Consider the following 15,504-nt stretch of genomic DNA (forward strand, 5'->3'; position numbering starts at 1 on the left):
TCCCTAAAAAAAAAAAAAGAAAGAAAGAAAGAAAGAAAGAAAAGAAATTAAACTATATGTTTTTCCCCATGATATATTTCTTTCCTGGTGCCCTCTGTTGATATCCACTCACACAGTGTGTGCCCTTGTTCAGCAGAGTGCAGGAGGGCACTGAGCATGGAAGGCAAATGCTTCAAGTGTGTGGCCACTCCTCATTTCCTCCATGGCTCATATTACTAATTCATCCTGGCTGTCTTTCTGACTTGGCCTGGACAATGCTTCAGAACCCTCAACCGAGTGCCGAGAAACCACTACCTGTCCTGTGCAGCTGGCACAGGAGACAGCCTCTACCTACCAGGCCTGGGAATGGGTTCTTGGTGTGTCATCTGCTCAGATGATGGAGACAACTGATGAAAGACAGAAAGGAGAAAAGAAGGCTGAGACAGAGGGTGGAGGGTGGGACCAGAAGCCAGTTGGCCAGAGGATGGAAGTAGGTTGTGGGTGAGGCTGGCTTGAGAACAGTCTGGAGTTGCCAGATCTGTCTTGCACTGTGCTGTCTTTCTCTCCTTTCCCTTCCCCTATCTCCTCTTCCTCCTCCCCCTCTCTTGCCACCTCCTCCTCCCCTTCTCTCCTCTCCTCGTGAGCAGGCAGAGCCCGCCAGCAACCCCCACTGTGCCCACTCTCGCTGTTCTCCTCCACTCTCTCTCCCCATGAAGGAAGAGACCACTGGAGTTTGCATGTACCCTCCAATCAAAACGAGGCTGGTAGGTACCCTGGCAGGGAGAGGGGCCTGGCCAGGAGAGGTGAGGTGGGCAGGAGCCACCAGGCGAGGTGGAAGCCTGGGTGGGCGTGCAGAAGCCCCAGATCTCGGGAAGAGACTGTTGACAGGTGCCCTCACTCCAGATGGATGGAGGATTTGGAGTCCAGCTGGCCCTGGTCAGACTGGAACACTCTTCGCCTCTAGCTGTGGAGCCCCCTTCGCTTCTAGGTCTCAAGAATCAAGAAGAGTTTATTTTCCTAGAATTTTGATCAGTATAGATGCTTTCCCCAGAGAGAAATATATGCTTTGGTACTCACCAGATGGACACTTAAGTTGCATTTCTATTGAAAATAAAACTTCATTAAACTTGTCTTCTTCTGCTATTTATCAAGCTAATGATATAATGGGAGTGCTACCTAACAATGTGAACGAAATTGCCTGTCATCCCAATTTAGCATGATTTTTTGTCATTTTTATATATTTCCTTCTGTTCATATCATTCATAATTTTACATAGTTAAATCATAGTAACCATATTCTCTCCTGTTTTTCTCTTTTCATTTAATGCTGCTATGTTGTTTCTATCTTGTTCTTGTTGCCACATTATATGACTGTTTGTATTTCATCAAGTGAATGGCCTACCATTTACCTAACACATTCTTTACTGCAGGACGTGTGCTTTGTTCCCAGTTTGTCACTCTTCGGGAGAACACATATAGCTTTTTGCATCAGGAATTTTATTTTCTTAGGCTAGACCCTGCTGGATTAAATATTGTGATTTTGGCTTTTGCCACCTTTCTAAAGTGTTTGTGCTAACAGATAGTGCCATCAGAAGAGAGTGACTTTGCTTTTCGCAGCCTTAGCAACGCAGGGTGTAATTGTTGAAATATATTTTTCTTATTTACAGCAGGTATAAAATAATTCTTTGAGGTTGTTAACTTTTACCTTTCTTTAATAGCAATAATAAACCACTTTCTGGCAGGCCACAATGGCTCACACCTGTAGTCCCAGCACTTTGGGAGGCTGAGGCAGGCAGATCACCTGAGGTCAGGAGTTCGAGTCCAGCCTGGCCAACATGTGAAACCCCAACTCTACTAAAAATACGAAAGTTAGCTGGGCATTGTGGCACATGCCTGCAATCCCAGCTACTCAGAAGGCTGAGGCAAGAGAATCACTTGAACTTGGGAGGCGGAGGTTGCAGTGAGCTGAGATCACTCCACTGCACTCCAGCCTGAGCGACAAAGTAAGACTCTATCTCAAAATAAATAAATAAATAAATAAGTAAACCGCTTTCCCTCTCTGCCTCATGATGGTCTGAGAATTTATCTGTCCATTACTTTCCACTAGGACATTGGTCTCAGAGCATGAGGCTGACCCAATAGGCAACAAGAGGAGAATGTACCCCAAGACTTCATTCCAAGAGTCCTTCTCGTACCTGAGTCAAAAGGCAATTTCAGGCCTATTCTGACAATTTTGAGATGTGTAAAGAGACCAAAGAAATTTGGGGGAAGGGGAGCAGGCTTGGGCTGGATGTCTCAGTACACATGGCAAGGATATTGTCATCCCCACATGGGGGAGACCTGCTTTACCCATTCAGAAAAGCTTGGCTGATTTGGGTCTGAGCTAATGTGTTCTTCCTCATCCCTGCCTCACCCTCCCATTGGAGCCACTCAAGAGCATCGAGTAGCTATCCCAGTGTCCACAGGCAAGACCTCGAGACACACAAAGCTGGCTGCCCCCTGGGCAGTGGTGGCCTTAGTGTCTTGCCTGCAGCCCTCTGCTGGCGGGTGGTATGGTATGCATTCATCAGCAGGTGTGCAGACAGTTTCTGTGCCCCAGGAATTGTACTCAAAGCTAGTGCCAGAGTCATCAGGCCCCTGGGCCTGATGGCATACCCTAGGCTGGTTTGAAAAAATAAGCCCTCCCATTTCCCAAGGCCTCTAGGAGGCCAAAAACAAAATGACCAAAGAGAAAGACATGGAAGTCAAGAGTCTTTTTTGCCACCGCTACCTCATCAGCTGTTCATCTGGCCTCTTTCAGACTAGCTCAGTACTACAGGGACTCCCGGCACTGGGCATCTTTGTGCATCCAGCCTTCTGTTCCCAAAGGCCATAGGGGCAGGATTCTCCCATGCTTCCATGGGTTTCCCTGAGGTCTCCCTCTATCGGCCAAAGCATACAGGGAGTCCAGTAACTGAAGTGATTAGACAGGGAATATTTTCTGGCTTAATTAGCCGAGCCTCCTTGTACCCTGCTGCTGTGAGAGACCGTGTCCCAGGATGTGACCTCTCAGCAGCCTCTAGGCCATTCCCACAGCTATGGAGAAGTCATCAGAAGCCACCCCAGGCAGCTCTGACTCCCTCATTATCCACCTTGATTGTGGCTTTTTATAAGGCAGGCCTGGAAGGCCAAGCAGATACCGCTGAAGGTAGCTCCAGGGCAAGGCAAGTGTGGGGGGCGCTAGGAACACGAGACTCCAGGCTACCATCCCTGCTGAGCCCTGCCCTGCAGTCCAACGCCAGGCACAGATACAACCACCAGCCCACACTCCTGAGGGACCCTTTGTATGTGCCCTTACACGAGTAATGAAGGCTCCGCGGGGGCACCCCTGAATCCTTCAGTTCTGTTTTAAAGGTGCTCTGCCAAAGATTGCAAAACTTTGTTTTCTAATCTGAAGGTAACCCCCTTGTCTTTCTCTCTTTTGAAGATAAAAACATTCCCGGCTGATACAATGAACCCGTTTCCTGATACTTTCACCACAGGGCCACAGTTTACTGTAAGTAGATCCAGAAAACAGATGTGCATTTTAAACCCTTGTTCCCATGTGGTGTGCTTTTCTGTGGGATGCCAGACAGCAAGGTCAACCGCTTCTTTTGATCACCGTTGAACTCTGTGAGGTTGGGAAGAAACTTGGATTTGCAGTCGGCCTCTATTTTATTGATGTGACATTGACATAAAATTAACCATTTTAAAGTGACAATTCAGTGATAGTACATTCACAGTGTTGTGCACTGACCACTTCTGTCAGTTCCAGTACATTTTTATTGCATCCTCCAAAAACCTCACACCCATTAAATAGTTCCTCTTCATTTTCCCCTTGTTCCTACCGGCTAGCAACCACCAGTCTGCATTCTGTGTCTATGGATTTACCTAGTCTGGATGTTTCGTATAAATGGAATTGTATCATATGTGACCTTTTGTGACTGGCCTCTTTCACTTAGCATAATGTATGTGAGGTTCATCCACACATGTGTCAATACTTCATTTCTTTTTTGTTTGTTTGTTTGTTTTTGAGATGGATTGAGATCCATTCTGTTACCCAGGCTAGAGTGCAGTGGCATGATCTTGGCTCACTGCAACCTCCGCCTCCTGGGTTCAAGCATTTCTCCTGCCTCAGCCTCCTGAGTAGCTGGGATTGTAGGTGCCTGCCACCACGCCTGGCTAATTTTTGTATTTTTAGTAGAGATGGGGTTTCATCATGTTGGCCAGGCTGGTCTCAAACTCCTGACATCAGGTGACCCACCCGCCTCAGCCTCCCAAGTGTTGGAATTACAGGCATGAGTCACTGTGCCCAGCCTCATTTCTTTTTATGATGGAATATTATTCCATTGTATGTATATACTGCAATTTGTTTATCCACTCATTTTTGGGGGGTTGTGGGGTTGTTTTCACCTTTTGGCTATTGTGAATAGTGCTGTTATGCATATGTGTGTACATGTATCTGTCTGAACACCTGTTTTCAATTCTTTGGGGTTGGATCTTGATACTGGTGTGGTCTTAGGTAGGTCACTTTACCACCCTGACCACCAGCAGCTTTTTCTTTTTTGCTTTTAGAGATGAGGTCTCACTATATTGCCTAGGCTGGTATTGAATTCCTGGTCTCAAGTGATCCTCCTAGCTTGGCCTCCCAACGTGCTGGGAGTATAGGCATGAGCCACCGTGCCTGTCCCTTCTTCTTACTTAAGGTGAAAGTAGTAATAAGAATATCCTCCTCATATCCTGTTGGGCCAAGGATCAAAAGGGACCAAGAATCTGAAAGTGTTTTACTAACCACAAAACATCCCACACCCGTCAGGCGTGATTGTTGTTTCTCAAGGCTGGAGAGGCAGGGTGGTGTGACGAACAAGAACAAGTCGTCCTGACAACAGACTTCTTGTCACCACCTCTCTGGGTGTCACTGGGCAGCTTATTTATTCTGCCAAGGCTAGGCATAGTGGCTCATGTCCGTAATCCCAGCACTTTAGGAGGCTGAGGTGGGAGGATTGCTTGAGACCAGGAGTTCGAGATCAGCCTGGGCAACATAGCGAGACCCTCTCTCTACAAAATAATAATAATAATATAATAATAATAGTAATAATAAATTAGCCGCCTGTAGTCTCAGCTACCCAGGAGGCTGAGGTGGGAGGATCTCTGGAGCCCAGGAGGCTGAGGCTACAGTGATCTATGACTACACCACTGGACTCCAGCCTGGGCAACAGAGTGAGACCCTGTCTTGATTTTTTTTTAAATTCTGCCAAATGTTTAAATGCTGTAGTTTCCTCATCTGCAAAATGAGAGAGTTTGATAATGTTCATGCTTCTTTTCAGGGCTCAACTCATTCTTTAAATGAAAGCTTCTGCAGAAGTTCACTGTATATTGAGCAATTAGATGGAGCAGAAGTGAGGAATCTGGGGTCCACTCCTCCTTCCTCTCACTCTGTCCTCCTCCCAGGAACCAGAGCTTGCAATTTCCATGGTCCCTGAAGCTCCTTCTAAAGGGTTTTTGTGCCGTCTGGAGGATCTGTGAGGTGGGCTGTGGGTGGCTAAGGGTAGCTCTAAGTGCAGTCTTATGAGATGGATAATGGCCACTACCCCACATGGCTTCAACCACATAGGGAGGGAGAGAGCAGTGGCTGATTCAAGTTTCAGAGGATGAGCAGAGGTGGGAAGGTATCCAGCAGGGCAGGCAGAGGGAAAAACAGGTTCCTAGAACAGTCCATTTCTAGGGTCATGAGCTGCTTCCGGCATCTGCCTTTTAAGAATGAGAGGGCAGAGACACGGGGCTCTGCCAGGATGTTAGATGCTATTTCCCTGACACTCATCCTGGCTCCCTGCAGTCTTGCTGGACACAGCTCCCCAGCTGGAAGCTCCAGCTCCACCTCCCTCGGTTGGCTGTAGTGGGGCACTCTGGCCTTCTGCCCAGCCTTGGCAGTGCTGTGAGACACTCAGGGAAGCCCTTCCTGAAAGCTGGGGGCCAAAATGGAGCAGGAAGCCAATGGCAGAAACCACGCTGGAACTTTGAAGAACTGAGCAAGAGTGGCTTGAAGACAGCTGGAGCAGGCAGAGGGAACAGCATGAGCCAGACCCCCAGAGTGGGCGGGATCATCACACATTCAAGGGACTGAAAAGCAGGCCAGTGGGACTGGGATACGGAAAGCAAGTGGAGCTGGGTGAGAGAGGAGGAAGGAGATGTAGGTGGTGACAAAACTGGAGGGGCACAACCATGTTGGCCTTGTAGGCCACAGTAGGGATTCTGATCTCCATCCTAGAAGCAACAGGAAATCTTTGAGGGACTTTGAGCAGGGCAGTGACAGGGCAGATGCACTTGGAAGGGATCCCTGTGATCACAGTGGGAGGACAGTGGCATCCAGGCAGAGTGGACTCAGAACAGTAGCCTGGAAATGCAGAAGAGTGACTTAAGGGAGAGAGAGCTGGGAGCTTGACCCAGAGTGGTTTTGTTGGTGGAGGTGGAGAGAAGTGCACAGATGGGGAAGATATTTAGGAGGCTGGTAAAATACAGGATTAGATGAGGCAGAGAGAGGGTCAGAAATGGTTCCCAGATTTCTGATTTGCCGAATGTGGATGGACAGTGGGTCCATTCACTGAGATAAGGAAACTTGGAAAAAGACTTGGTTGGGAGAGATGAGTTTGCCTTTGGCCATGATGGATTAGAAATGCCTTTGAAACATCCGGGTGGACACAATGAATGGGCAGTTGGAAATCCAAGTCTGTAACTCAAGAGAGTGGACTAGACTGGAAACAATGACTAGGGAGGCAGTGACAGCTGGGTGGTAATAGAAGCCAGGCTCATGGGCTTCATCTTCTCAGTTTTCTCACTCCTGTGTGTAGTGTTCTCATCTCCTTCCTGCCATGATCATGACACTTGAAATTGCTGCAGGTTTGGCCTCTCCACAGGCCTCCAGATCTATCACAGTGACAGGGGTTGTTTAGCAGCGCTGGGAAGCTCTGCACAAAGTTGGTCTGGCCGTTGATCTAGCATTGATGAAGCTGGGTTTCAACAGCTGGGCTCTTGCTTGATCCTGAAACCAGTTTCTACTTGGTATTCAGGCCTATTAACTGGGTCTCTGCTGATACTGAGCCGAGTACGTTGGTCCATCTAGGGTGGGGACCCCTGCCTGACTCTGGCCAGATTTCTGTTCCACATGCTTCTTTCTAACCTGGCTCTGTCCTTCTGTTACCTGCTTTGTTCCGGTGAAAGCTTGTTCATTCATTCACTCATTCATTTCCTTATTCAACAAATATAAAAAAGACAAGATACTTAGGGTTGAGATTTAATAATATAAGTAATTTTTACTGCTTCTTCAAGGTCATTCTTTAGTGAAGCTGGCTTTTTTTTTTTTTTCTTGAAGTATATGGAAATGAAGAACACAATGACTACTAGTATAGTTTGGTGCCACTACCTCAATTCATGCCAAGGCCCTGCCCCATTTACTCACTATTGCCTTTGCACCATCAGTGCAAATGTGCTTCTTTTTTCAGAAAGATTTGCATCAAAGGCCGAGTGCAGTGGCTCACACCTGTAATCCCAACACTTTGGAAGGCCAAGGCGGGTGCATTACCTGAGATCAGGAGTTCGAGACCAGCCTGGCCAACATGGTGAAGCCTTGTCTCTACTAAAAAAAAATACAAAAATCATCTGGGTGCAGTGGCAGGCACCTGTAATCAACCCCATCTACTCAGGAGGCTGAGGCAGGAGAATTGTTTGAACCTGGGAGGCAGAGGCTGCAGTGAGCCGAGATTGTGGCCTCCAACCTGGGCAACAGAGCAAAACTCCAACTCAAAAAAAAAAAAAAGATACTACTCATTTGATGATCAGAGCGTCTTCTTTAGAAAGTCATGTAATAAATTTCTCCAAGTTCAGGGCCAAGAACTAGCATGAGAAATCTAGTTATAAAATATATAGTTGGTATTATCAAAAATATAAAACAAACAAAAACTATGCATTGAAAAAATACTATGATGGCCAAACATGGTGGCTCATACCTGTAATCCCAGCACTTTGGGAGGCCAGAGTGGGAGGATCACTTGAGACCAGGAGTTTGAGACCAGCCTGGGCAACATAGTGAGACACTGTTTCCACAAAAGATTAAAAAATTATCCAGGCATGGCACGCACCTGTAGTGAAACCTACTTGAGAAGCTTAGGCAGAAGGATCACCTGAGCCCAGGAGGTTGAGGGTGAGGTGAGCTGTCATTGTGCCACTGCACTCCAGCCTGGGCAACAGAGTGAGATTCTGTTGAAAGAAAGAAAGAGAGAGAGAAAGAGAGAAAGATAGAAAGAGAGAGAGCACCTAGGAGGAAATATGCTGATGACAACAGTAAAGAATTATGGAATTTCTTCATTGATCTACCTTTTTTTTCTTTTTTTGAGACGGAGTCTTGATCTGTTGCCCAGGCTGGAGTGTAGTGGCACAACCTTGGCTCACTGCAACCTCCACCCGCAGGTTCAAGCGATTCTCCTGCCTCAGCCTCCTACGTAGCTGGGATTACAGGCACGTGCCACCACGCCTGGCTGATTTTCTTGTATTTTTAGTAGAGACGGGGTTTTGTCATGTTGGCCAGGGTGGTTTTGAACTCCTGACCTCAGGTGATCCACCCACCTCAGCCTCCCAAAGTGTTGGGATTACAGGTGTGAGCCACCGCGCCCAGCCTGATCTACTTTTATATATCTTCTAAGCTTTCTATATAAAAGTAATGAGCATAGTTTGCTATATAATGAAAATGACAAGAATATGTTATCCTCTCCAAATGAGACAGTATACTCTACACCAGTAGTTCTGAAACTTTATTGTAATTCCTCCAAAAGAATCATCTGGAGGTCTTATTGAAACACGTATTGTTGGACTTCATCCCCAGGCATTCTTCGGTCCCAGTGGTCTTGGATGAGGCCTGAGAATTTGTGTTTTTACCAAGTTTTAAGATAATGCTGATGCCACTAGTCTGGGGCCCATACTTTGGGAACCATTGCTACAGTAATGAGAAACACCAGTTATGGTGTCAGCTAGCCCTTGTTCTGAATACTGTTCTTAACACTCACTGTGTGACCTTGGGCAGATTACTTAACCGCTCTGAGCCTTGCTTTTCCCCATAAAATCAGTTTTAAAATACACATTTTTTTCACCTTTTAACATTTCCTGATATCAGAATGTTTACTACTGGGCATGACAAAGTTTGATAGTGGGCATGACAAAATTTAAATGGCAACATGTTTCTTTCTGTGGGGCAAATGCAAAAATGGTGCATCTTACAATTGATGGTGCCTAAGATATGAGGAAATATGATCACCCGAGAGTTAATATGTGTCAAGTACTTAGCATGGTGTCTGGCACAAAGTAAAATCACTTAAAATGACAATTGATTATAGCTGGTAGTGAAAAAGAACAGAAACCGTAGAGTAAGGCTTAGGGAGCAACTGACAGTGTGAAAATAGAACCCAAATTGAGATTGATCTCCTCTTCCCTGTTTCTTCTCCAGGCAGACTTCAGAGACAGTAAATTACAGTGTTGTCCTGGCCCGTCTTCCCCGCTGATCCCAGCAGCGACCCTGAGGCCTTTGACAGAGACCGTCTCCACAGTGCAGACCATTTATACCACCCGGAAACCTGTTTCTCTGGCAGCCAGGTAGGTCAGGTCAGCAGGTACCAACAGGTAATTCTGGTGACAGGGAAACCAGGGAGACTCTAGGTTCATTGTGTTTGTGACACCTACAGCCTTTTCCTACATTCTTTCATTTATTCTGTATTTATTGAAATGTCTGTAAAGAGGCCAGGCGTGGTGGCTCACACCTGTAATCCCAGCAAAAGGGAGGATCTCTTGAGGCCACGAGTTTAAGACCAGCCTGTCCAACAAGGTGAAACCCCATCTCTACTAAAATTAGCCAGGTGTGGTGGCGCACACCTGTAATTCCAGCTACTTGGGAGGCTGAGGCAGGAGAATTGCTTGAACCCGGGAGGTGGAGGTTGCAATGAGCCGAGATTGCACCAATATACTCCAGCCTGGGCAACAGAGTGAGACTTTGGCTAAAAAAAAAAAGTAAGAAAGAAAAGAAAAAGAAAGAAATGTTTACAAAGGGTAGGCTGTTAGAGGAGATAGACAACAAATGAGTGTATGTGTGTGTGTGTGTGTGTGTGTGTGTGAGATATTGATAAGGGATAGGGAGGAACATGAAACTGTGAAAGGTAATAAGGTATTGTGGGATGGCCTCAGTGAGGTGGCATTTAAGCAGAGCCCTGAAAGGGGTTGCAGACAAAGCTGCAGATACCTGGGAGGAGTACTACGCAGAGAGGAACCAGCCAGTGCTAAGGCTCCTGCGGAAGCATGTGCCTGACATGGTTAAGGAAGTTTAAGGGGCCAGCATGGCCAGAGCAGAGTGAATGACAATAGAGGAGGCCTATGAAGTTGTGGGTTAAGGCCACACTGCGTAGGGCCTTGTTGGCTACAGTAGAAACTTTGTTTTCTACCCTGAATGAAATTATTAAACTTGGTTAGTGCCTTTAAAGATGTGTATTTTGCTGGGCATTGTGGCTCATGCCTGTCATCCCAGCTACTCAGGAGGCAGAGGTGGGAAGGTCAGTTGAGGCCAGGAGTTCAGGAGTTCAAGTCCAGCCTGGGCAACATAGCAAGGCCCCATCTCTAACTAAAATCAATGAAAAGATGTATATTTACTCTGTGTGTGTGTGTGTGTGTGTGTGTGTTTAAACAGTGGAGGCAGGTTACATAGATATGCAACTGGACCTGAGGTCCAAAAAGTCAGAGGCAGCTTCTTAAAACAGCCAATTTTATTTCATTCAATTTTATTCATTAAAATATAATTAATTATTTGTTACAACATTCCCTCAGATATTCATCAAATGAAAGCCTGGGAGAAAATGCATATGAAACCAACTTAAAGCATGATTTAAATAAATCTAACCCCTGGACATCTTCATTCGAAAGACTTTACTGAGGGCCAGGTGTGGTGGCTCATGCCTATAATCCTAGCACTTTGGGAGGCCGAGGCAGGTGGATTGCCTGAGCTCAGGAGTTTGAGACCAGCCTGGGCAATATGGTGAAACTCTGTCTCTACTAAAATACAAAAAATTAGCTTGGCATGGTGGCATGTGCCTGTAATCCCAGCTATGCTAGAGGCTGAGACAGAAGAATCGCTTGAACCTGGGAGGTGGAGGTTGTGGTGAGCCAAGATCGTGCCACTGCACTCCAGCCTGGGCGACAGAGTGAGACTCCATCTCAAAAAAAAAAAAAAAAAAAAAAAAAAAAAAAAAAAAAAAAAAAAAAAGACTACCGAGTGGCTGCCATGCACCAGATACTGTGCAAGGCTCTGGAGGTTTAGAGATGAATGACGTATAGTCAGTTAGGAACTCTCAGCCTAGTGGGACTGGGAAACGAATACGTAGCCAATTTCAGATCACTGTAATGCTAGCAAATTTAGGGAGTCCTCAAGGAGCCTAAAAAAGAAAGTCCAATACTGAGATCAGGAAAGAACCTGGGAGATGATACTTAAGCTGTCTGCTTCTGCGGTTTTTGAGGGATTGTCTCACTATTTTGTTATATATTTTTTTTTTAGTGCGGAGACACTCCGGCAGGAACTGGAGAGAGAGAAAATGATGAAAAGACTATTGATGACCGAACTGTGAAATTCTCCCCTTGTCACCTGGAAGATGGCATGGTGCCTTCTGTCCGTCTTCTTTCTTCGGGCTTTGTGTGCTCACTCTAGCACAACATACAAATGTGTGCTCTGTTCGCCCAGGTCTCCATGGTTAGTTGAAGCCAATTTCTGGCTTGACTTTTAAGGGAAAAGTTATTTTATGTCTCCTAAGCATTAGAGTTTTTCTATTACTCTATGTAGTTGAGACAGGATTTGATAAGTCTAGGAAAAGAAAGATAGGAAAACGGGATTCCTTTTCAGAAGTACCTGTGTGTATCTGTTAATAACCACAGGGGTTAATACGATATGGGATTCTTTACTATCAATTTCAACCATTTGATTTTGTATGATTGAAACTTGCACCGAGCTTTGACTGTTTGTTAAAGAGTCATTTTTAATGAAAGAATAATTCTTTATTGCTGGTTTTTCATTTACACTGATAAATACACAGATCTTATAAAGTCTTTAACATTCATTTGTATTCAGATGTGAGTAGATGAACTAAAAAAAGAAAGTTACATATCACTATGACTGAAGGTCCTTCAGCTTAATCTGAAATATAATTTAACTTGTGAACTCTTTGGATATGATATTATTTGGAATAAATAGAATTTATCATTGAACCCAAAGTAGGAAATGATAGCTTACGTTGTCTAAAAATCCTTACAAGGTTAAGATGATTCAATATCAAGAAGATTTATTTGGGAGTTCTATCAAGGAAAATTATTTCTAAAGTTGATCAATTCATGTCCTATTGATAGAATCTTGATCAGAAGAAATTTTGCTCTTTTATATAGTTTCAAGAAATGTGTTTTAAATTTTATTAATGCACTTGAACAACTTTGCAGGAATAAAGGAACCCCCTAACCACAAAATATCCCTCTAAATTAGTTCTCTAGCTTTCTCAATGAATACACACATATTTTTACATAGCTATGATCATTGTGTACATTATCTTTTGTTTTACTTCTCCGCCTAACACTTGTCTCCTCTTATCAACACAGATTCTACTCTCACCAATTTAAATGTCTTTATATCCATGTAACATGGTTAACCTCACTTCACCCCATTATTAGATATTTGAGTTATATCTAATTTTTCACTCTTATAAATAGTGCTGCTATGAATGTCTGTAAAAAAAAAAAACAACAAAAAACAAAAAACTGCTCCTTCTTTTGGATTATTCCCTTAGGAATATCTCCAAAGAGGGATTACAAGGTCAAAGAGCATGAAGTATTTTATAGCTCTTGTTTTATATTGCCAGATTGCTTTCTAGAAAGATCCAATCTTTGGGTTGGAAGGACCTTAAAGGTCATCTAGTTTAGCCTCCCCACCCCCTCTGAATGCTTGAATCCCCTTGACAATTTATGATGCCACCAGCAATGTATAAGCATTTCTATTTACCAATAGCTCTGCCAGTATTGGGTTTTGCCATTTTTATTTATTTTCGCTAGTTTAATAGGTATGTATAGTTGTTCTTGAAGAGTTGTTTTATTTCATTAATTGCTAGCAAGGCTGAGCACTTTTCCATGTGATGATTTACTAGTTGTATTTCCTTGTGTGTAAAATGTTCATTCATTTCTTATGACCACTTGTTAAGAGGAACTGATCTGATATATTTGTATCAGAACTGTATTTTTATGTTGTATAGTTTGCTCTCCTGTCCCTCTCCTTAAAACTGAATGGTGCCAATAATTTGATACTAATGACTATAAAAAAGCTAATGCCTCATTTACTAGTATTGTTGTAAAATGAGGAATGTACGCGAATATTCAGATAACCGAGGATTAACCCTTTAAGTGCTGAATCTTTAAAATTTTAATATTTTTTTTTTTTTGAGGGAAATCTTTCTAAAATGTATTACATACTTCCCTGCCTTAGTAAACAGAGTATACTGGAGAGTGTTTAACCTTTTCTTGATGAGTCATGGTCACGATTATAAACATCAGCCCCTTTTGTACCTTGGTATGGTGCAGTGATATCATTAAGAGCTATCAATATGTGTAGGGCTTGGCTTGGCCTTTTATAGGATATTATGCTCTTCTGACTGATGGTTTTTTTTACTGCTCTCTGCTCTATCAGTGGAGCTATCCGGGGCAATTGTAGCGTTTGGGGCCTTTTACCCCCCATGTCCCCCGGCTATACTTTTAAAACAGCTTTAGCTGTTCTTTATCTTGTGCACATGATACAAAATATGTTCCCGTACAATATGGGGCTGTCACTTCTTGCCAACCCAGCACCCTCTTCCTCTTCTAACCTGCTTTCTGAGGCTTCTGCTCTTCACCTCCTGCTCGCTGATGGAAACCTCCAGGGCAAAGCTGAAGGTTTCTTGGGGAAGCCAGGAAAGCCAGTATTTCATATGTGTCAGATTGTCAGATTTGCTTGGTTTCCAAGGAGGGATGCATGGGCTTTTTGGCCAGTGTTTCCAGGAGGCTCTGGGCTTCCTGCTTCTTCCCCACTTCCCCCTGAGTTCACAGACATTGAAGTTTCTGAAGGTTGACATCACTGGAAGTCTGACCACAAACAAGTTGGCTGTTACTGTATGTGAAAACCCAGTACCTTTGGCAGCTCACCTCTAACCAGTAAAATAAGAGGATTCCATGGTTTCAGCAGTTGTCCTGGTTATTTGCCTATTTAAGTGAATGATGGGTGCTTGGCATTGTGACTGAGAAGATGAAATTGTGCTGGATGGATTCATAGGGATGAAAATGAATTGGCACAATTGTTTCACATTTTTAAATATATTTTAAACCCAAACAACAGCACCATATGGGCACACAACACACACCTTATGTCCAGGGGGAAACAATCAGCTTACTGACGTAGTCTTTCCAGAGCTAGGGCTCCAAACTGTAGGCTGCAGATTCCCAGTGGGCATGGAATGTTACTGCAAGGGGTCTGGGAAACCTGCAACCCATAGCTTTATGGGTTGTAGACTGCACAGGAAATTCTGTGTTTGAAGAGTTTGAGATCCTAGGACATTCAGAAGATTCCACTTGCATGTACCCAGAATTTTATATTCCACAGGAATATAGCAGAGGAATATTCTTATATCATATTTATCGTTCACCATCTCAGAAATTACAGTTTTAAAAACTCAAAATTCATCACTATAACCATGTTAAAGCATACAATTCAGTGGTTTCTAATGCATTCACAATGTTGTGCAGACCATACCACTATCTCACTCCAGAACATTTCCATCATGCCAAAAGGAAACCCGTATCTGTTAGCAGTCACTACTGATTCTGACCCCCAGCATCACCTGGCAACCACTAATCTACTTTCTGTCTATGAATTTGCTTCTTCTGGAAATTTCATATAAAGAAAATCAAACAATGTATAGTCTTTTGTGATTGGCTTCTTTCACTTAACATAGTGTCTTCAAGGTCATCCATGTTGTAGCATGTATCAGAACTGCACTCCTTTTTATGGCTGAATAATGTGTTATTATATGGATATACCATATTTGGCTTATCCAGTCATCAGTTGCATCAGTTGATAGATATTTGGGTTGCTTCTGCTTTTTGGCTATTATGAATAATATTGTTAGGCTGGGCACGGTGGTTCACACCTGTAATCCCAGCACTTTAGGAGTCTGAGGCGGGCAGATCACCTGAGGTCAGGAGTTCGAGGCCAGCCTGACCAATATGGAGAAACCCTATCTCTACTAAAAATACAGAATTACCCAGGCGTGGTGGCACATGCCTGTAATCCCAGCCACTAGGGAGGCTGAAGCAGGAGAAACGCTTGAGCCCAGGAGGCAGAGGTTGTGGTGAGCCAAGATTGTACCATTGCACTCCAGCCTGGGTAACGAGTGAACCTCCATCTCAGAAAATAATAATA

General features: G+C 44.2%; 1 protein-coding gene across 1 annotated transcript in view; it reads left to right on the plus strand.

Annotated features, from left to right (window-relative positions):
• The window catches only part of EPB41L4B (erythrocyte membrane protein band 4.1 like 4B), a 154,840-nt gene extending 140,573 nt beyond the window's left edge, over positions 1–14,267 (plus strand). The window contains 4 exon segments of the mRNA XM_017863790.1: positions 627–743; positions 3,445–3,513; positions 9,490–9,635; positions 11,578–14,267. Of these exon segments, the coding sequence (XP_017719279.1) occupies positions 627–743; positions 3,445–3,513; positions 9,490–9,635; positions 11,578–11,647 (402 nt within the window). The 3' untranslated portion in view covers positions 11,648–14,267.
• The last annotated feature ends 1,237 nt before the right edge of the window (positions 14,268–15,504 follow it).

Source organism: Rhinopithecus bieti, unplaced genomic scaffold (genome assembly GCF_001698545.2).
Source record: "Rhinopithecus bieti isolate Rb0 unplaced genomic scaffold, ASM169854v2 scaffold_73599, whole genome shotgun sequence".
In the NCBI taxonomy this organism is placed as follows: domain Eukaryota; kingdom Metazoa; phylum Chordata; class Mammalia; order Primates; family Cercopithecidae; genus Rhinopithecus; species Rhinopithecus bieti.